General features: G+C 42.9%; 3 protein-coding genes across 3 annotated transcripts; 1 reads left to right on the top strand and 2 right to left on the bottom strand.

The window, feature by feature from the left end:
• The first annotated feature begins 4957 nt into the window (after positions 1 to 4957).
• LOC110937188 (CBL-interacting protein kinase 5) lies at positions 4958 to 6335 on the top strand. Its single transcript, XM_022179582.2, has one exon. The coding sequence runs from the start codon at positions 4989 to 4991 to the stop codon at positions 6333 to 6335; it is 1347 nt and encodes a 448-aa protein (XP_022035274.1). The 5' UTR covers positions 4958 to 4988.
• Positions 6336 to 6514: 179 nt separating this feature from the next.
• Positions 6515 to 8290, bottom strand: LOC110933852 (CBL-interacting serine/threonine-protein kinase 12). Its single transcript, XM_022177054.2, has one exon. It carries the CDS (start codon positions 8288 to 8290, stop codon positions 6653 to 6655), a length of 1638 nt encoding a protein of 545 aa, XP_022032746.1. The 3' UTR covers positions 6515 to 6652.
• Positions 8291 to 19185: 10895 nt separating this feature from the next.
• On the bottom strand, positions 19186 to 22447 carry LOC110933851 (hepatoma-derived growth factor-related protein 2-like). The gene is made up of 7 exons (XM_022177053.2): positions 22021 to 22447; positions 21792 to 21947; positions 21198 to 21464; positions 20386 to 21131; positions 20047 to 20232; positions 19681 to 19971; positions 19186 to 19617 (listed from the first exon to the last, which is right to left on the bottom strand). Exons 1-7 carry the CDS (start codon positions 22445 to 22447, stop codon positions 19186 to 19188), a joined length of 2505 nt encoding a protein of 834 aa, XP_022032745.2.
• Positions 22448 to 22694: the final 247 nt, after the last annotated feature.

Below are 22694 nucleotides of genomic sequence, written 5' to 3'. Positions count from 1 at the left end.
ACACATAGACACATGTTCACAGATTCACGTAATCACAGAAACACATAAGCACGTAGGCATGTAGAGCACAAAGACACATAAGCACAGAAGCACATACACATTAAAACACAGAAGCAGTCAGAATACAGAAACCTATTATTCAAAGCTCGCGTGTCGTTCGGATATAGTATAGTATATCGAATAGTATCGCATAATCGCATAGTATGCCGAGTATAGTATAGCGTATGTCGTATCATAGTATTGTCTAGATTTGCAGCGACTTGTTAGCGTGTTGAGATAGAATAGCAATGCGAGTCGTGTGTGTCGATCGAAGTGATAGCAAAAATCGAGCGAACATCAAAATTAAACACATAAACTGGCAAGCACTCTTAAAACACTAAAATCGAAGAACGATCAGAGTAGGCAGTTGCGGGCTCAGAATCGAAACACATAAAATCGAGAAAATGGATTGTCTGCGGCTACTAGACATTGACTACCCAAAGCGATTCGACTATTCACAATAGACTTGTCGTCCCTTTTTAACTTTCGGTCCCGCGTTGCTGCCTCGATTCTTGGGCATTCAACACGTATTCCCTAGGTCATACTTGTGAGTTCAGGTCGTTGGAGTCCGTCGAGGCTTTGGTGAGATAATTAAAATCCGGAACAGGTTGTCAAGGTTAGGGTTTCACCCCTAGCTTAGCAACTTCCTCCTTGTTTTAGTAAAATTGAGGAGATTATTCATCAAAATGTGGATTTCACTCCTGATTTGGTATATTTCTCCTCGTTTGTTATTGAAAATAATGAGAAGATCATCGATAAATCGACAAAATCGGCATTGATCAAGTAATTTAGTAAGGAGTTTGCGGTTTTCACACCTAATCCTGGCTATATCGCTTATGTTTATTTGAAAATTCGAGTGCAGTGATAGCGAAGAGTAGAAGGATATAGCACCTAAACTTGGTCTGTTGGTTCCTAACTATAGTCTAGGTCTCTAAGACAGCGACCCGGACTAGGTCGTGTCTTGCCTAATTACCTATAGTTATGGCTCTGATACCAATCTGTCACACCCCAACCGATGGCGGAATCATCGGGGCATGGCACTGAGCGAAACAGATTGTCCAGAAGTTTCCACAACAACTATTAATACTATTCAGTTAAATGATACGTCCCATACCGTATCCCAAATAATACAATCAATTATTACAGATAACAACAAGTCAAGTATTCTGTTCCGACAACTCAGATTTTAAATAAAACAAATAAATATTGTTCAAATGCTCCTAAAGACCCAGCCTGACAAGATCTACAGACAACTATGCTCTAGTTGCTTGTTCCTGACAGACAACTATTTGTTGGGGGCCTCTAGAGCTTTATTCTAGCATCGCTTTCCTAGCAAGCAAACATCTTAAACACCTGTCACATACGTTAAAGTAAAGTCAATACATATGATGTAAAGGTGAGCATACAAGTTTGATAATTGCATAATATAGTTCGAATAGTTTACGCATAACCAGCACGTACACAGAGGAAAACGAAGCATGTTAATTATCGACATGGATCTATCGATACCAATGACTGCGGGTTGACTGTCTGAGACAGTTCGCAATACATGATTACCACCATAATCCATGCAAGTAATTGTCCTTAACAACCCCCGTGTGAACAGGTGCTGAGTCCAAACTATAGTACTACGTCGTTAAGGCAGGTAGACAGCATTCCACGTGTAAACACAATCAACAAGCATTCATTCGGTAGGCTCGTTCGGTTGGACTGTTCGAGTTATTCGTTCGGTTGGACAGTCCGTTCGGACAGTCTGTTCGATCGGCCGGTAGGCTCGATCGGTTGGACTGTTCGAGTGGATTGTTTCTTCCTTTGTGTAGGATGTGTCTGTGTATGATGGTTTGAACTTTTGAAGTTTTCGTTGTAGTATTTGAGAACACTGAAGTGTTCTTACCTTTCAGGTCGATCGATCGAACAGGCTGTTCGATCGGCCGGCTTAACCGATCGGTTAGACACTTCGATAGTGAGTCCCCAGCTGGATGTCACTCGATCGAACAACATGTTCGATCGGGTGGCACTCCATACTACGAACGAGTTGTAAAATCGATTAAATGTTGAAGCATAGTATCTCTTGATCCGATGAGTAAAGTTTACCAAACGGCTCGTTCGATCGAACATCATCTCGTTCAATACCATACTTCAGGAAATTGTCAAATTGTGGGGCCATATGCTAGCCGATCGGCTGGCCTGGTCGATCGGCTGGCATGTCCGATCGATTGGGCTGTTCGTTTGAACAGCCTAACTGTTCGGCCAGCATCCTGACCTGGTCGGCCTGTTCGTCTAACACTTGGTTGTTCTGATTATTTGACGTTATATCGAGGTAGTTTGACAACGAGCTTAACCAGGGAACCTTCGTTCTTACTTGTTTCTCCTGTTCGGACAGGAATCACTCAAGTCCGGCCGGTGAACGGTTCAGAACGGTAGTTTAACGTTTAACCCGGAATCGGTGAACCTCGTAGATAGAACCCGAATCTTGAACCACACAACCATTAGAATGATTTGTGAGTTGGCTCAAGCTCCGTTTCTACCGGTTCGAAGGCATTGAGTGTAAAAGAGTTGAAAGAAAGTTGGAAATCCTTCTTTCAATCCTTCACATCGTGTAAATGTTTGGATCTTTGATAGATCTTAGCTTGTTTTTGTGGAAATCGGTTAGATCCGAGCTATTCTTGGTGGATTGAGGCCAAAACATGATGTTCTTGAAGAACACCATGATGACATCATCCTAGAATGCTTAGATCTTGATGATTTCACGGTTAGAAATCAAGATTTGAAAGATAGAAGGGTGTAGGAGCATGTCTTGATCACGAAAGTACAAGATTTAGGATGAAAACTTACCGAAATCGGAAGAAATCTGAGAAAAGAGGAGGAGCACGAGCTGGTCGGTCAGAGAGTTTCCAAAAGTGGAAAGAATGACAATGACAGCCCTATTTATAGGCTCCAAAAGAGGAAAGGGTTGGCCGATCGGCCAGGCATCCCGATCGGACAGCCTGCTCGATCGGACAGTCCGTCCGATCGGCTGGGCTGTTCGATCGGCTGACAGCCTGATCGATCAACAGCCTGGTTCGAGTGTTCGGTGCGACGATTTTTGATATTTCGATTTCGATCGAAGATGATACGAATACGATAGAGTTTCCTGATCAAATTACTTTTAATCCCAACCACTATATCTAACATACAATCATCTATATTTCACACTATCCTTATGTTACCATTCGTCATAATTCGATTTCGATTGCATTCGATTTGAGGTTCGAGTTTTGATTTGAGTTTCGGTTGATTTGATTGAATACCACACAAAACATAAAGCAAGCACGCACAGGTAACACATAAGGCACACACACACGTATAACAACATACACCAAATTCGCATAGTTCGAGATTCGAGTTCGATTGATGATTTGATTAGCTTGATTACTGATTGATTAACTTTATCGCATTGTTACTTCCTACTATTCACAGTCGTAAGTCGGTTCGCGTCGATCAAACATTCGATTACTTCGATTCTTTCTTGATTACAACACTTACTCCACATAATACAATAAAACATAAAAATAGACTAATTATAGTCAAAGAAAGTCAAAGTTGACTTGGACTTTGACTTTGACTTTGACATTCGAAAACACGGGGTGTTACACTAATTCACCCAATCAAATAGCGCCATGTGAATTGTTTACCTAATGCTCAAAAACGTTGGCGGTGGTTTAGCTAATGGGGTTTAGGTAAATTATTTTAAAAAAAAAAGGAAAAATGTGTGATTCGTTGAGAAGGCATGGACCCCATCACACACCCATCTTTCTCTCCCCTTCCCTCCCTCTCCTCTATTCGGTGAACCTTCACCGATTTTGGCCACCAATTCGATAACACGTGATCAGTATAAATGTTGGCGGTGGTCACCGATCGGTGCCAAACAACTTTACCGCCCCCACACCGTATACCCTAATATAATGAAGCTTGATTTTATTTTTTAAAGAGTAAATTTTCATTTTAGTCTCTAAGGTTTGATCAAAATTGCCACGCTGGTCCAAATAGTTTTTTCTTGCCATTTTAGTCCAAATAGTTTTGTTTTCTGCCATTTTAGTCCCTGACTTTTGTCATTTTTGTCATTTTCATCGACCACCACCACCTCCCACCACCCACCCCATCACAACCTTCTATCATTGCCACCACATGCTTGCACCATCACCACCCACCCACCCCACCACCCTCACCACCCACCATTTCCACCACCACCGGCCACTTTTCTGCCACCCACGTCATCAACCAACACCACCGCCTTCATCGTAAAACCAACAACCACCGCCATCATCTTCACTTTAAACCGACACAACATCATCCCGATACCATCGCACCTGCAAAAAAATAAAGCAAAATGTGGTTTGACTAAAATTCACCTAAGTTAACTAACTGTTTTTTAATGGAGTTAGTGGTTTGAATGAAAATGGCAAAAAATGACAAAAGTCATGATAGAATGACAGAAAACAAAACTATTTGGATTAAAATGGCAAAAAAAAAACTATTTGAACTAAAGCGGCAATTTTGGTCAAACCTCAGTGACTAAAATGGCAATTTACTCTTTTTCTAAAGCTTCATAAAAGAACAACTTTTTAATTGGAATACAATATTAACAGATAAAACATCATCACTCATGATGCAACAAGAATCCCCTAAATCATTCCTCCATTTACGTACTATTCTTATATACAAATTCTTTAACCACATGTTACTCAACTTCTATAATTAGCAATTCAATTCGATAACATAATCATGCATTTGACCCATAGAATTCCTTTTGTTTGATGTAAGATGATGATGTGCATGCATCATTTCTAACTTCTTGCAAAGGAACTTTTGATCCCCTTGGTTGAATGCCCATGAATTCCTTTAGGTTTTCTGTCACGTTTTCTGTTCTTTTAGGCTTTATGTAAAGATAAAAAGAACAAAAAAGAAAGATGGAAAACAAAAAAGGAAACATTTTGATGCAACGATATGAGGTAGGGAAGTTGCTTGGACATGGCACGTTTGCGAAGGTCTATCATGCACGAAACCTCGAAACAAACCAAAGTGTCGCGGTCAAGGTGATTGACAAATCAAAGATCATGGAGGCGGGATTGATTAACCAAATCAAACGAGAAATTTCAGTCATGAGGCTTGTGAAACACCCGAATGTGGTCAGGCTTTACGAGGTGATGGCAAACAAAGCTAACATATACTTCGCCATGGAATACATTAAAGGAGGCGAGCTTTTCGATAAGGTTGCAAAAGGAAGGCTAAAAGAGGACGCTGCCAGAAAATATTTTCAACAGTTAATATCAGCTGTTGATTTTTGTCATAGTCGTGGTGTGTGTCATCGCGATCTCAAGCCTGAGAATCTCCTCATCGACGAATCAGGAAATCTTAAAATCACGGATTTTGGTTTGAGTGCGGTGTCTGAGTCCAGGAGGCAAGATGGTCTTCTGCACACAATGTGTGGAACACCTGCTTATGTGGCACCTGAGGTGATCAACACGAAAGGGTACGATGGCGTACCGGCAGACATTTGGTCTTGTGGGGTCATTTTGTTTGTCCTGCTTGCAGCTTATCTTCCATTTTATGATGTTAATTTGATGAATATGTACAAAAAGATTAGCAAAGGTGCCTTCAAGTGTCCACAATGGTTCTCTCCAGAGGTCAAAGGCTTGCTTTTCAGAATTCTTGATACAAATCCAACCACAAGAATAACAGCAGCTGAAATCATGGAAAATTCTTGGTTCAAAAAGGGTTTCAAAAAGGTTAAAATCCCAAATGTAATCACCATGAAGAACAATGTGATACAAAACGTTGATCTCGATCTTGAACTTGATCTTGATCCTGAAGACACCATCCAAGAAATCAAAAGTTCAAGTGGAAGTAGCACTAATCTTGAAAAACTCAAGAAAGAAGAAACTGCAGATCCTCCTGCCCCATTGAAGCCAATACCAATGAATGCATTTGATATCATATCAATGTCCGATGGATTAAACCTTTCGGGATTGTTTGAGGAGAGTGCTCCAAGTGAGAAACTAGAGTCCCGTTTCATAACGACAGTACCAGCAGCCACAATCATGTCAAAGTTGGAAGAAGTAGCAGTAACAGAAGATTTTAGGGTCTTGAAGAAGTTAGATGGGACATTGATTATACAGGGGAGGAAAGAAGGGAGAAATGGTAAGTTAGCCATAGACGCGGAGATATTCGAGTTTGCACCGTCATTGCACATGGTGGAGGTGACTATGTTGTCTGGGGACATAGTAGAGTATCATAACTTCTGTGAAAAAATGTGAAGCCTACATTGAAAGATACAATCTTGATATGAAAAGATGAAGGAATTTAATTCTTGAAGATTATATCAGTGGATCAATTAGGGTGTTGTATACATATGATCAATCTCTTCTATGTTAGATCGTTTTGAATTGATAGAAAATCAAACAAAACTATAAGAAAGAATAGATAAACCATGAATGTCAATTAGCCTTATGCAGAACAACAACAAAAGGATTCAAAATTAATAACTTTTACTACTAAAAATTAGCAATTTAGCCTCAAGAAACCAATTAACAAGATCAAAAAGAGTAAGAAATTGTAATTAGATCATAACCTTTTAACTCCGGTTTCTTGATTCATCTCTATCAGATGGCATACTTGATGATTCACCAGAACCCGACAGCATCAGAGGCTGCAAGCGCGGTCTGAGCTCTTGCTCACAAAACTCTTCATATTCTTTTCTGTCACCTGATTTCTTTTTAATTTCTACAAGTCTCAAATTATGTGTCAATTCAAATATCTCAACTGTGATTACCAACGGGCCATTAACCCCTTCTCTCGTCCCCTCTAAACTAATCTTGCAATCTTTTTTCCTAATCGAAAAACCAACCGTTTTAGCTATCTCTTCCAGCTTCAACACAATGCTAGAAACCTTAGCCCCCAACACAAATCTCGACTCTTCACTTCCATCTTCAAACAATCCCGAGAGGCTAAAACCAGACGAAAATGATATCAAATCAAACGCATTCAAACTCACTGGTCTCACCAAGCTAACCGACCGCCTCTTCCCCTCGATCTCACCATCGGATTCACACAAAGACTGATCCGAACTATACTCAACAAACTCCTCCTCACCCTCCTCATCCTTCACACTACAAACCTTATCATCCTCAACATAAAACCTAACATGCTTAAACCCTTTCTTAAACCACTTATCCTCCATAATCTGCGGTATACTAATCCGTGTCTCTGGATTCGTATCCAACATCCGTTTCAACAACCTTGTCAACTCCGGCGAAAACCACCTCGGCCTCCTAAACTCCCCTCGGTAAATCTTCTGGTACATAACCATAACATTCTGATCCCTAAACGGCAAATAACCTGCCATTAACACAAACAAAATCACCCCACAAGCCCAAATATCAACCTTAGCCGCTTCATACCCTTTTCTCATTAACACCTCAGGAGCAACATAAGCCGGAGTCCCACAAAAAGTATGAAACAAACCATCACCACAAATCTGTTCAGAAATCGCACTTAAACCAAAATCAGACACCTTTAGATCACCATCTTCATCTAACAATATGTTTTCGGGTTTTAAATCCCTATGAAAAACCCCACGTGCATGGCAAAACCCTACTGCAGAAATAAGCTGTTGAAAGTACTTACGTGCGACTTCTTCTTTTAACCTACCTTTAGCGACTTTGGTGAAGAGTTCGCCGCCTTTAACATATTCCATGACGAAGAATATTTTGGTCTTTGTGGCCATGACTTCGTAGAGTTGGACTATGTTGGGGTGGCGGACACGTCGGAGGATGGAGATTTCTCGTTTTATGTGGGAGATGAGGCCGCCTTTGAGGATCTTGTCTTTGTCGATGACTTTTACGGCGACGAGTTCATTGGTTTGAACGTTACGGGCGACGTAGACTTTGCCGAAGCTGCCGTGGCCGAGAACGTGGCCGATTTCGTAGCGGCGGAGGAGGAGGTTGTGGGCTTGGGTTTTTGTGGTGGGGGAGGGCATGGTGGTGGTGGTAGTGATTGGAGTTTTGAATTGAAATGGGATGAAGGGTGTGAAAGATTTGATGTTTTTGAGTATGTGGGATGTGTCAAGCGGCGAAGGAGGAGCAATTGATCGTGGAAGATTTGTTGGTGATTGATGGTCCCGACCTAGTATCACATGTATACATATGATATAGTTGTCTTTCTCGATGATTCTTATTATATTTTTTAAATTAAAATAACTTATAAATATCATATAGTTGTTTGTCTCGATGATTCTTACAATAACTAGTTATTTTCTGCCCGTGCTTTGCGACGGGACCTAAGGACTACAAAAGGCGTGTCAGTAACGGTATTAAAACATAAATAAAATGACGTGGTAAGGATAATCACTCCGTCATAAAAAAACGATTTTAAATAACCTAATATATAATAATAGGACCCACACGTCCCACACGTTGGAAATTCGATTGTTTACAGTTCAGTTATTACGGTGCTAACACGTTAAAATATGGATGAGCTTGGTACCGGTAACGGCAACGAAAGTACCGATCCGGAAAATCATCGAAATTAGGTACCGGCACCGAAAATGTTCGGTACAATATGGTATGGTATTTGAAGGTAAAAATCAATAAATACAGGTATGGTGCTAGACCGGTGTCGAACCGAAAGTAACGATTCTGAAAACGCTAAAAGGTGGGTACCAAATTGGTAACGAAAATGATTTGGTATAGTAAATTTGGTACCGATACGATACCAGTTCGTTTACAGGATTTGATACGATTTGTTCATCAATATTCTAAATATCCAAGTTAATTTTACATGCTACAAGTCATTCATTACAGAAAAGACAAAAAGAAAGCAACATAAGTTGTTGTATATATATATAACCTCATTCAAACGAAATACAGTTTACTTACTGTGTGTATGAAAAGTAATCTAAACGGTGCATTTGCTTGCATTGCTGCGTTGCTACAGGATTTGATGAGCTCGGTACCACCAACCGGTACCGAAAATATCGTTACCGAAATCCCCAAAAGTGGGTACCGGTACCGAATATACCTAGTATGGTATGGTACGGTTCGGTACCGGTCGGTACTAGTACGCCACCGGTATTTTAGGGTAAAAATCGGTGAATACCTGTGCAAAACCGGTACCGAAAATACACCGGTTTGGTAAATTTGAGACCGGATTACTTGCATTGCTGCGTTGCTACAGGGTTTGATGAGCTCGGTATCACCAACCGGTACCGAAAATACCGTTACCGAAATCCCCAAAAGTGGGTACCGGTACCGAATATACCTAGTATGGTACGGTTCGGTACCGATCGGTACTGGTACGATACCCGTATTTGAGGGTAAAAACCGGTGAATACCTGTACAGAACCGATAACGAAAATACACCGGTTTGGTAAATTTGAGACCGGTACCTATACCCGATACCATTTGCTAATCTCTTAATGATGTTACTATTCATTCTATTCTAATATTAATTTAAAAAATAAATAATAAATCACATTACTGTTCATTCAGTTTCAATTTTATCATATATAGATTTTTAAATTAAAATAACTCATCCGAAATAATGATAACATATATGTATTATGTAATAGTGTATTATATAACGTACGATATGTATGCTGTGAAAATATAACATGTGTAATTAGGTTTTTTAGCCTATGTGTGATTTCTGATTTTGTACATGTGTTGCGTGATTATGGGTTTCAACATGCGTGATTATGGTTTTCAACATGCGTGATTAGGGTTTTTGAGTTTTATAACGTGCGTAATTTTATCTCGTACACATCATATGTTAAGGAATATTGTACATTAACCAACCTCTATATATTATTATGATTATTGATAATTGGTATCAATTTTAATTTAAAAGAGCTCATCCGATATAATGATAGCATATATTGATATATCGTTTTTTAAAGGTAAATAAAAACTACCATGTGGCAAGAGAAAACAGAAATAATAAACAAATAAAGTTATGATATGTGTATAAGAACATTAATACGTGTTTTACACTTATTGAAATCCAGAAAAATAAATTTTGGTATCGGTTATGATAATACTCAATACAAGTGTTGATGTTTGTACCAATTTGGTTTATCACAGTATCGACAATCGCTATAATTGCTTTGAATACAAATCATTTTTCAACAAAGTTTACGCCAAAAGGTTAAGATAAAAAAACACAATAAAAACACCTACGTACAGTGGCGGAGCCGCCAAAAAATTCAGGGGCATCCCATTTTTTTTGGAGATCAAGGGTATCCTTTATATAAAACCGGAATTTTTTATATTTTTCTACACTACGAAAATGGTACGGAGTTAGGGTTGAGGGGTAGCCCGGGGTACCCCTTCTAATACACTAGCTCTGCCCCTACCTACGTATTCAGTTTCTTTTTTAAAAGCAAACAAACGTATAAGTTATTAGAGAAGTATCAAATTTAATAAAAGCTATTTTAATTAAAGACGTATATTTTTTAAAGCATAAGAGGTGAAATTGAAACTTAAAACTAATAATAAAATTGCTATTTGTACTACATCAAAATTAACATATATAATGATACTAGGTTATAACCCCGTGTATTACACGGGTTGAATAAATAAATTTTGGGTTAACTTTGTACAATAGTAACCAAGTTTTAAGAGTGTTCTAATTAGGTCACTCATGCTTTTTTTTGTTTCAATTAGGTCATTCAAGTTTCATTTGATGTTTCAATCCTATATATTTTACCTAAATAGAAAGGCATCCATCCTACATGACATTTATTTAGGTTTTTTATTTAAAAAAATTGTTTACATGGCACATAAATGCCAAATGGATTAGAAAAAAATATGAAATAGGTTTTAAAAAATTTTAAAAAAATTGTAGAAAAGTTAAAAAAAAGCGAAAAAAATTAAAAAAATGTGATTTTCTTTTCAAAATATCTAAAAAGTTATAAATGAAGATAAACAACTAACGATAAAATTTCAATGATTTGTAATATTTGATCCTTTTGGGTTTTGATTTTGTTTTGATTTATTATATTTCTTTTTTTTATTCCATGTCATCATGTTTTTTTTCTAAAAAAAAAGTTAAATAAATGGCATGTAGGACTGTGACCTGCTATTCAGGTAAAATCTCTAGCATTAGAACACCAAAATAAAGTATAATGATCTAATTGGAACAATAAATTTTATCAACGACCTAATTGGAACACTTCTAAAACATCATTACTATTCTGTAGCATATTCCCATAAATTTTATATACTAAATAATAAAACATTATATTTTTAAAACCCCCCTTTATTGCACAGGTTGAAGAAATTTAATTTTATATATTAAATAATAAAATAAGTTATATCTATAAAAACCATATGTATTGTATGGATTGAATAAATGTAATATTATATACCAAATAATAAAAAAATTATATCTTTAAAACCATTGTATTACACGGGTTGAATAAATGTAACATTGTTTACCAAATAATAAAAAAAAATTATATTTTTTAAAAACCCCCGTGTATTACATGGGTTGAATAAATATGATTTTATACACCAAATAATAAAAAATATATATTTAAAAAAACTAACGAATTTTTTTATATCTAAAGTAAGATAAGATTGAATATTAATCTGAACTAACGGATTTTTTTATATTTAAAGTAAGATAAGATTGAATATTAATCTTTATTTATTTAGTTAATATAAGATTAAAAAATCATATGATTGAATAGGTGGGAGGTTGTATTATGATAAATTGGTTAACCGTATTGAATGATAAAGATAATAGTGTTTGTTGAACAAATTAATTAATCGAATTTAACAGAAACATTTGTGATGTTAGGCGGATTTTTTTTAATTATTTGAAGGTTAATATCAACTTTGGAATTCGTATGAATTCTTATTAGATTTGATTAAATATTATTGATAATAAAAATTTGTATTAGATTAGATTTTAGATTTGATTAAATATTATTAATAATAAGAATTTGTATTACTCTTTATAATAGCATCTGACTATAACTACATAAAAGTTGTAGAAACACCCAAACATAAAGTTGAGAGTTACAAAATTACGTTGTTGTGATTATCAGTGCTAAAATTTGGGTTAGAGGAGATTTTCCTTTGTGGGGCCTTTAACGGTACCTGGGCTAACAACAATTTTTGGTAAAAAGTTTGTCGTCGCGCGGTGAAGGGGTATGGTCCCAAAAAGTCGCGCAAACCTCCGCCCAGGTTGCGCGCGGAACCATACTCCTTATTTCAGAAAACTTATTAAAAGTATCCTTGCGCGACTTACACGCGTTTTAGTTTGTCTCGCGCGAGGCACGGCTCACAAGAGAGCCAAGTATCAGCACTTAGCATAAAACAATGGAACAAATGAGCATGCTAACCCCGCGCGGGTTAGTTTGTTGTCCAACAAGAGCCACTCAGTAGGGAAGCGCACGGCTACCTACAGTGGTACATAAGGTACAAGTGGCAGTAAAAGGAGCCAATGAGCGTCTAGCAGGCTCTGGTCAATCGTGCGCCACGATCGCCTGACGAGAAGTACACAAGGACGCCTACGTGGCACCAATCAGAGGACAGAGACAACTGTCCCACGATCTCCACTTGTCTGCTGATGACAGAAGGACAACAAGGCCGACAACAATGACACGTGGCTCCAATCAAGCTGCGCCAGCACCGACGAGCGTCTAGAAGCCACTAAGCGGTCGACGCCAGTGAGACAAAGAGCATATCCGTTTTGTTGTCCGCTTCTGGCCCAAGGCCCATCAGCCCATAACCCCTTACACCTCTCCGGCTATAAATAGAGACCTCATCACACAGGTTAAACATTCTATTCCCTCGGCTCTCACTCTTTACACTTAATTACTCTCAAAGCAGTCGCTTATTCTCACGCCGGAGCCTGGTTAAGAGGGAAACCCCCACATTCCCCTCTTAACGAGTTAACGGTGTTCTGTTTTGCAGGATAAATCACCAAGTCGGAGCTCAAATATCCTTAAGAAGATTAACCCTCATGAAAGGGACATAAACCAATCTAATTAACTCCCTAATTAGATCACTGTTTCTTCATTGGCGCCCACCGATTTTTTCTATAACCACCCTCATCTTCTTTTATTTGAGCCTTTGACACCTCTTTCTTCCTTCGACTATGACTGGTCAAGGAATCATCCCAGAGTTCGGTTTCGGAACCAACTCTAACACGGCGTTGGGCGAAGGAATCCAAAACTTCCAAGCCCAACAAATCGAAGAAATCGGCGAAGTTGAAATCAACAATACTGGGGGTCCGCGCGGGAGCTTCACCCGCATCACCCAAGTGGTCACCCCAGGAAACGGAGAAGGACCTTCGAACACAGCGCCACCTCAAAATGTATCTGCATTACTTGGCTTACCAGAAGGCGAAACCCCAGCCTCGTGGTATGCCAAGAACATCGCCACTATCAATGCAGCATACCAATCGCTCATCGCGCAGCAGGCAGTTTTGACGGCAGAACCGTCCTTGGTCACCCCTCAGAGTCAGGGGGTGCGCCAAATGCCCCCACCAGCCAATATACAAGGCAGAACCAACAGGCCTCCCCCTACAAGACGTTTAAGCGTACAAGACACGCGCGATACAAGAGGGGAAACGGATAGTTACTATGACTATCCGTCGAACCTTCAACGAGGCCCTGTTCACAGCCGGCTCACGCCGCGCAACATGAACAATGAATGGGAAGAAACGGACCCATATGATCCCACATGGGAAGGTGACGAAGAATCGTCAGTCTTTAATCGTTTACCAAAAAACCATGAGTACTACAAGCCAAGACAACACATTGGCTACACAGAAGAAGCTGAAAGAGATTTCCGCCTGGCATACAGACCAGCGGAAGCTGCGGAACACTCCAAGTTTATCCCGAAAATTGCACTCGCGCCGCTCTCACGAGAGAAGCTACCCCCAACTGTTGGGAAATTCAATGGGTTGACTGACCCAGACGATCACGTCAGAACATTCACGAGTGTGGGCTGCATGGGAGGTTGGAACATGCCCATGTGGTGCCACCTGTTCATTCAAACTCTTACCGGAGCGGCTCGCGCCTGGTTTGACAGCCTTCCGCCTGGGAAGATTAAATCATGGACGGATTTCAAGACGCAATTCTTAAGCTACTTTAGCCAACAACGTCGCTACCAACGTGACACAGCCGAAGTAGAAGATATTTGGCGAAGAGATGGTGAAGGTCTGGAGGACTTCATCACGCGTTTTAACAAAGAGTGTCTGGAAATAGGCGGCGTCAGTGAGCAACTCATGCGCTGTCACTTCAAAAAGGCTATACGCTGCGATAGTCTCATTAGAACCATCACAGGCAAAGATGGAATGCCAAAGGAGTGGGATAAACTAATGGAAGCCGCAAAAATCGTCGCACAAACTGAGGAGTCCCTTGCTGGTGGAAAGGGTTACTACCCAGAAGATCGATTTTCAAGAGGAAGTACGCGCGATAACAACAACAAGCGTAACAAATATAAGAGTCATGACTGGAAATCTGAGAGACCAAGAGGCCGTGACGACAGGCCGCGCTACAGAGAAGATGCGCGAGAAACGATTGACCGAATCGGTTACAAGAAGGCGGTCAGAGACGACAATCGTGACAAACACTGGACTCCGCTCACAAAAACTCCAAAGGAGGTATTGATGACGGAGAATGTCGATTTCAAAGCGCCAAGGCCAATGACAAACAAGAAAGGGCAAGACCCTAACTTGTACTGCGATTTTCACAAAGATTCAGGGCACCTGACCGACGACTGTTACAGCTTGCGCCAAGAAATCGAGAGGGCACTCAAAAGCGGCAAGCTAAGCCATTTAGTGAAGAATGTACGCAAGGAAACCCGTCAACTCCAGCGCCATGATGAAGGTAACCACAAAAAGGTCCGATGACTAGAGACCCACATGGTCAACGGACCCAGGTACGGCGCGAAAGAGAAAGGCAAACGCCCTTATGAACCTTCTTGGCAAGAGCAGCAAGTTATATTTCCAGTAGTGCGCGGCGGACCTCGCGCCACACGTCCTGTGGTCATCACCGGCATAATCGGGCATTATGAAACTGACTACATATTCATAGACCCGGGAAGTACTGCCGACATCATTTACGAACAGTGTTTCAATCAGTTGGATGAAGAGGATAAAGCGCGACTCGAACCTGTCGATTATCCTTTGTCTGGATTTTGCAACGAGATGGTTTTTCCTCTCGGACAGATCAGTTTCCCCGTCACGCTCTCTGACGGGAAACACTCAAGAACAACAAATGTGAACTTCATGGTAATGCCAGTGAAATCGAGGCATGATGTGCTTATTGGTAGGGAAACACAAGGCGAGCTAAACATGGTGACTTCAACGCCTCATTCTGCGATAGGTTTCCCAACCAAGACAGGAGTAGCAATCATATATGCCAAGAAAGAAGTAATGTCAACTGAAGAGCTGCGCCCAACAAAGGCGGCAAAGGTCTCCACGACCGAGCCAGAGAAATGGGTTTTAAACCGAAAATACCCCGAGCAGACTGTGACAATTGGCCACGCCATTTCGTCAGACATCAGAACACGTCTAAAGCAACTGCTGTTTCGAAACATGGATATATTTGCCTGGACACCGGCAGACATGACCGGTGTCCCGCGCAACATCACCGAGCATTGCTTAAACACGTACCCATCTGTCGAGCCAAAGGTCCAAAGAAGGCGCAGCCTAGGGGCAGACAAGACAAAAGCAATGAACGAGCAGGTATGTGAGCTGCTCAAAGCCGGGATCCTGCGAGAGGTAAGATATCAGAGTTGGGTGGCGAACCCCGTGATGGTCGAAAAATCAAATGGCGGATGGCGCATGTGCGTAGACTACACTGATCTCAACAAGGCGTGCCCAAAGGATTGCTATTCCTTGCCTGAGATCGATAAAAAAATAGATTCTCTCGCGCCATACCGATGGAAGTGCTTTTTGGATTGCTACAAAGGATACCATCAAGTGCAGATGAAGCTAGAGGATGAAGACAAGACAGCGTTCAGAACGGATCTTGGAATCTTCTGCTACACAAAGATGCCTTTTGGCCTGAAGAATGCAGGCGCAACATATCAACGCTTGATGGACAAGACCTTCGCAGGTGACATCGGAAAGCATATTGAGGTTTATATCGATGATCTAGTGGTTAAAAGTCCTGAGGAGGACCAAATGTTGAAAGACATCGAAAAAACGTTCAACTCATTGCGCAGCGTAAATATGAAGCTAAATCCAGCCAAGTGTTCCTTTGGCATGGAAGAAGGGAAGTTTCTAGGCTTCATTGTCACAAACGGCGGTTTCAAGGTGAATCCAGAGAAGGTACAAGCTATAGAACGAATGCCCTCACCAAGAAACATCAAGGAAATGCAACGACTAGCCGGCCGGCTGGCCGCGCTTAATCGTTTTCTCTCCAATCACGCCGCAAAGTCGTATCCCTTCATTAGCACGTTGCGCAATTGTGTGAAGAAGCAAGAGTTCAAATGGACCCCGGAAGCCGAAACAGCTTTTCAACAAATGAAAGCGTGTCTGATCGAACTCCCTACCCTGACTGCACCATTTGAGAAGGAGCCCCTCGTACTGTACTTGTCCTCCTCGGATAAGGCAGTAGGGTCAGTATTATTGGTCGACAGAAACGGGGTACAAACCCCGATCTACTATGTCAGCAGGGTACTCACTGACCCAGAAACAAGATATTCCACAATGGAAAAGCTGGTTCTTGCGCTGCTACACGCCTCCCGAAGGCTGCGCCGATACTTCACAGGCCATGTGATAACTGTGCTTACAAATTTCCACATTGGCACCATACTACAGAAGCCTGAGACATCAGGCAGGTTGGCAAAATGGGCCATTGAACTGGGCGGCCATAACATCTAGTACAGACCGCGCCCGGCCATTAAGGGGCAGGTCCTCGCCGACTTCATCACAGAAGTGCCGGCTGATAAAATCAAGGAATGCGAGATGATAGAGACTCCCAAGGAAAATACAACAGAGGAGACTTGGATGCTTTACACCGACGGAGCATCAAATGAAGATGGCGCGGGAGCAGGTTTACGCCTAGTGAGCCCAGAAAAGCACGAGTTTACTTACGCCATTAAGCTCGACTTCAAAAACACCAACAATGAAGCTGAGTACGAGGCTTTCCTGGCAGGATTACGCCTTGCCATCAAGATGGGAGCAAAAAACTTGCCCGCACACATTGACTCACTCCTGATAGCCAGTCAAGTAAATGGCATATACGACGCGAAGGGAGAAGTCATGGCTCTATACCTGGAACAAGCGAAAGAATTGCTCCGCCAATTCGAAACTCACAAGGTTATACATATCAATCGCTCAGAAAACAAGCCTGCCGATGCCTTGAGCAAGCTTGCCTCGACTTCCTTTCAACATCTCGCCAAGGATGTAAGGATAGAGGTACTCAAGAATCCATCGGTATTACTGCGACAAGTGAACGTGATCGAAACAGGGCAACCATCGTGGATGACCCCAATCATCCAATACTTGCAAGAAGGGGTGCTCCCTGAAAACAAAGCGGAAGCAAGGAAGATCCAGAACAAAGCCCTACAATACGAAATGAGCGGCGGTATTTTGTACCGAAAATCCTTCCTAGGGCCACTGCTACGCTGTGTGGACCCTCAGGATGCGAATTACCTGATAAGGGAGATCCACGAAGGGATCTGCGGCATTCACTCCGGACCACGGATGGTTGTCGCGAAGATCATGAGCGCCGGTTACTACTGGCCTGGTATGCATGTCGACGCAATGAAGGAGATCCGCAAATGTGACTCTTGCCAGAGGCATTCTCCAAAAACACTGCGCCCTAAAAATGATCTTATCCCTGTATCCACCGCATGGCCCTTTCAGCAATGGGGAATTGACATGGTGGGACCCTTCCCGGATGCTCCCGGCGCCGTAAAGTTTATCATAGTGGCTGTCGACTACTTCACCAAGTGGGTAGAGGCCAAAGCCCTTGCATCCACCACAGCTATGATTGTGCGCAAGTTCATCTGGGAGCACATCATATGCAGATTTGGCCTTCCGCTCAAGATCGTAACTGACAATGGTACCAACTTCGCATCAGATGATCTCAAGAAGTGGATGAAGGAGATGAACATTGAACACACTTTCACATCCGTTGCGCACCCCCAAGGCAACGGACAAGTGGAAAGCGTGAACAAATGCATCGTCGAGAGAATAAAGGCCAGATTGGGAACAAGGCGACGAGGATGGGTTGATGAGCTCCCAAGCATTTTATGGGCTCATCGAACCATGCCAAAGACGAGTACCGGCGAAACCCCCTTTAGCTTGGTATATGGCTCAGAGGCGATTATCCCGGCGGAGATTGGCCTACCCTCACCACGTATGACAGCGGTCAACTCAATTGACAATGAAGCAGAAAGGCGCCTGGACTTGGACCTGTTAGAAGAGAGGCGCGAGCTCGCGCGAATCAAAGAGGCCAAGTACAAAACCCAGCTGGAAAGGTACTACAACGCAAGAGTCCGCATTTGTACCTTCACCCCAGGGGAATACGTCTTTCGCGACAATGAAGCGTCAAATGCGGAACGTCCAGGGAAGTTGGCACCTAAATGGGAAGGCCCATATCTGATACATGAGGTCTTGGGAAAAGGGGCCTACAAATTACGCACCCTAGATGGCCACATCTTACCAAGGACATGGAATGCGCAACAACTGCGCAAATGTTATATGTAATCTATTCCGGCCTTGCGCCCCAGTTTAATTCCCTACGTCGGCTATAAGCCACTAGCAATTATGTACGAAGGCCTACGCGCCCACTTTTGACTTAATGAACGCATACGACATGTTTCTATTACATTTTTTCGTTACAAATGCATGCTAAACTTTTGATTAGCGCGAAAACACTCCAGCATCTCAGAGTTTGTTCAAATCGCCTCCAAGGTCCTCCGCAAACAAAGCGCGAGACCGGGCGATAACCTTTTATATAAAGGACACTTCCATTTATTCGAGCTAATTTAACCTAAGTTTTATAGCAATGCAATAATTGCAACGGAAAAAACGAAAATCTGTCATATCATTCAAAACTTGCGCAACAGCGCAGCATTGTACATTCAATTACCAAAAGAAAATTACAAGGGCATAAAAGCCTATCAACAGCCTACCCTATTCAACATGACGGTCACCATCATCATCGCCGTCATCATCGCCATCATCATCGCCATCATCATCATTGCCATCATCATCGCCATCGCCACCATCATCACCAGCTGGCTCTTCATCGGATAACTCAACAGTAACTGGTGGATCGAGGACAGCTTTAAGGCGCTGGCACCAGTCGTCTTTCTTCAAGGATTCCACAACCAGATCCATGATAGGCAAGGAAAGGTTGTCATACGAGTTTTCAGCTTGTGCAAGCGCAGCATCAGCACGATCAGTCACCGAGCAATGGCTTACATCGAATTCTTGCCCTAGTATCTGCTCAACGTGACTGGCACATTCTAAGTAACCACCTCGGTGACCCACCGCACGCGCCGCATCCGTAAGACCAGCAACGGCGCGGTCTAGCTCACCAGCATTCAAGATGGAGTTGGCAACCTTCAACAAAAGAAAAGCGTTAGAGATAACCCTTAACAAGATAGAAGCATAAAAAGTACTCACCAGCACTACTCCACGAGTGCGCATCCATTCAGCTTCTGAGACAAGCGTATCGACGATGCCTTGAGCCTCGGAGTAGTTGGTTTGGGCCACATTCAGCGCAGCAGTGCTAACAGCACGCGCCTCCTCAGCCGTAGCAGCTTTAACCCTCTCGGCCTCCAGGTCGATTTCCAACGACTCACATCTGTCGATTTGCTCGTTCAAGCGACGTTTGAGCTCCGCAATCTCAACGTCCTTAGCATGGAGATCTCTGTCCTTGTTAGACAACTGCACCTTGATCTCAGACAACTCAACCTGGAGACCGACAAAACAACTTAGGCTGGGTTGTTAAAAACATAGCCAGAATAAAGGAAAACAAATAAGACTAACCTCCACCTGTTGCTTAGCAGCCTTCTCTCCCTGCGCCTCCTCTACCTTCGAGGTCAAGTCAGCAACTTTAGCCTCAAGATCAACTATCTTCTGTCGAGCCGCATAGGCGCGCTCGTTGTCTTGGGCACAAATACGTTTAAACTCGGCCTTCTCTTTGGCCAGTTGCTCTTCAACATTATGAAGTTTCTTTTACAGGCCCTCGCGGCCCCATGCTTCGGCTTTCTTATCAGCTTCAAATTTGGCTCTCTCCTCGCCAAGAGCAGCCTTGGACTTTTCAAACTCAGCAATGCGTTTTAACGTGCGCTCACGATAAGCCTCCCAATCGGCGCGCTCTCTAACCATCGTTCGCCATTCACGGACTATCTGGTGGTTGGCAGCACGAGCGTTGGCCTCTCCAAGAATAAAGGTGCGATATAACATTTCATGAGGTTTCGCCCTTTGCCGGTTAACTTCTGCAGGGGTGAACGAATTCAAGAACCACTCGCGGCAAGGGGCAAATTCATGAAATGTATCTTTCTGCTTTAAGCTCCAAGGGGCTTGGTGAGGAGCATCGCCGCGCTCTTCTTCACTATAAGTTTTGTAATAGATATCGCCGACGGTATCCTTCGCCCCGATCACGTTCGGGTTAAAGCCCCCTGCACCACCAGAGCTCGCACTGCTTGAAGCATGTCGACCCGCACCCTTAGAAGTAATGACAGGAGCGGAGTGAGTAGGGTTTGTAACCTCAGGGCCTTGAACATTAACAGGCTGCTCCATGGCTTTCTTTTTCTCCAACTCCTCAAGGGCCCTCTTCTTCGCCGCCTCGGCCAACCTCGCCTGCTCCGCCTTCTTCAAACGCTCTTCCTCCGCCTTTCTTTTTCTCTCCTCCTCTTTCTTCTTCCTCTCTTCTTCTTCCTTCTTTTTCTCCTCCGCAACCCTCTTCTTCTCTTCCTCTCTCTTCCGATCCTCCTCCACCTTTCGCTGCGCCTCAGCAGCCTTCGCGGCATCCTGAGCAGCAGTGTCAGTGGACTTGACGGTAATCTTGGGCCTCTTCGCCGCAGCCTCACTGAACGTGACACCCTTCTCAGGGGTCTTCTTCTTGATTTCTGAAAAATAAAGCAAGTGCATTTAAGCAAAGAGAAAAGTATTAAGAAGAGAAGCGAAGAACATACCAGGAGAAAATTTGTATAACGAGCGCAGCTTGCTCGTTTTCCCAACCGCGGGAATCACAACAGATGTAGGGGCGGAAGCCACACCAGTCGTGGCTTCGCTCCTACCCCTCTTCCGCCCAATAAGCTGAGCACCGGCATCTTCTTCTTCTGCTTCGTCATCTTCAGGAAAAGATGGAGTCGCGCCAGCTTCAGGGTTACGAGAACCCGCGCTCCCAGAGCTTTTCGACCCACCAGCACCAGTTTTTCCCTTAGCTACACGTGACAAGCCTTCAAATGAGTCACTGATGATCACATAATCATCTAAGTCACGTTGACGAAGGCGAAGAGTACCTTTGACAGCAGCAGTTGTCGCGCGACTAGGGCCAGTGCCCTTGCTGGTGACTTCAGGCTCCACCTTCTTCTTCTTCTTCACAGGTTTCTTTTTCTTCTCCTCAGGGTCAATCCCCAGGTCGCGCAACACACCTGCAAAGATTTTAGACCAGGAACTTAGCTCTCCGCTGGAAGAACCTACTGACTCCTCGCTGGAAAGATAGAGAGTCTCTTTCCCAGCAAGAGTCACAGAGCGCAAAGGACGAGGTTTAGGGTATTGCGCACCTTCAGTAGCGGTGGGCGGCGAAGCGAAGGCATCAGCAGCTGGAAACATGAAATTGCCTTTAATCTGGTCAAACCAGCTTTCCTCGTCATCGCGCAATGGGCGAACACCCATGGAGCCACCAAATGTCGAGAAGGCAGCTTGATAGAGTTGCGCTTCTAAACATGCACTTAAGTAAGTTAGTAGCAATTAAAACAGATCAACTGAAAAAACAACAAAGAGGAAACTAACCTTGATCGCCGATCTTCAAAACCGGAACCTCCCTACTGCTAGGTAACCACTGGTCACTCATCTTAGCAGCAACTAACACATTTTCCCCAAACACCCGATTTGGGGTTGGGGTTAGCTGCTGGTACCACCGAGCAGTTTTTGGAATGGGAAGATCTTCCTTTGGTATGGCCTCGGTCCAGTCCCTAAAAGGCATGGCAACCGGCAAAACCTCTTCCCTGATAAAGAAGAACTTAGGTTTCCAGTCATGGAAGCTCTTCGGTGGGTTCAGTAAAATCTTCTTCGCCGCACCACGGCTCGCAAAAGAAAAGAACCCCATTGTCCTCTGCAACTGATAGAAAGCACGAAACTTATCTACAGATGGCTCAATGCCATGAGAATGGCACAAGAACTCGAAGTGCCTTACCCTCACCATCCCGGGTGGGCTCATCTGCGATATATGAAAGTTGTAGTGATGAAGGATATTGCCCATAAAGTTGGTCGCCGGCAGTCGGAAATTGCCCTAAAGGAAGAAGTCTTCGTATAAAGTGATGTAACCGGGTGGTGCATCAGCCGCGGTCTGGCCCTGAGCCGGATACCGGGCATCCCACTCCGGTGGGAATCGGAAACTACGAACGATTTGTTCGAAGAGACCTAAGTCCCATTTAAGGACAGGAACTGGTCCTTCCTCAGTAACA

Source organism: Helianthus annuus, chromosome 4, assembly GCF_002127325.2.
Source record: "Helianthus annuus cultivar XRQ/B chromosome 4, HanXRQr2.0-SUNRISE, whole genome shotgun sequence".
NCBI classification, from domain to species: domain Eukaryota; kingdom Viridiplantae; phylum Streptophyta; class Magnoliopsida; order Asterales; family Asteraceae; genus Helianthus; species Helianthus annuus.
Note: the sequence above shows the minus strand (reverse complement) of the source record. Positions and strands in the feature narration are given on the sequence as shown.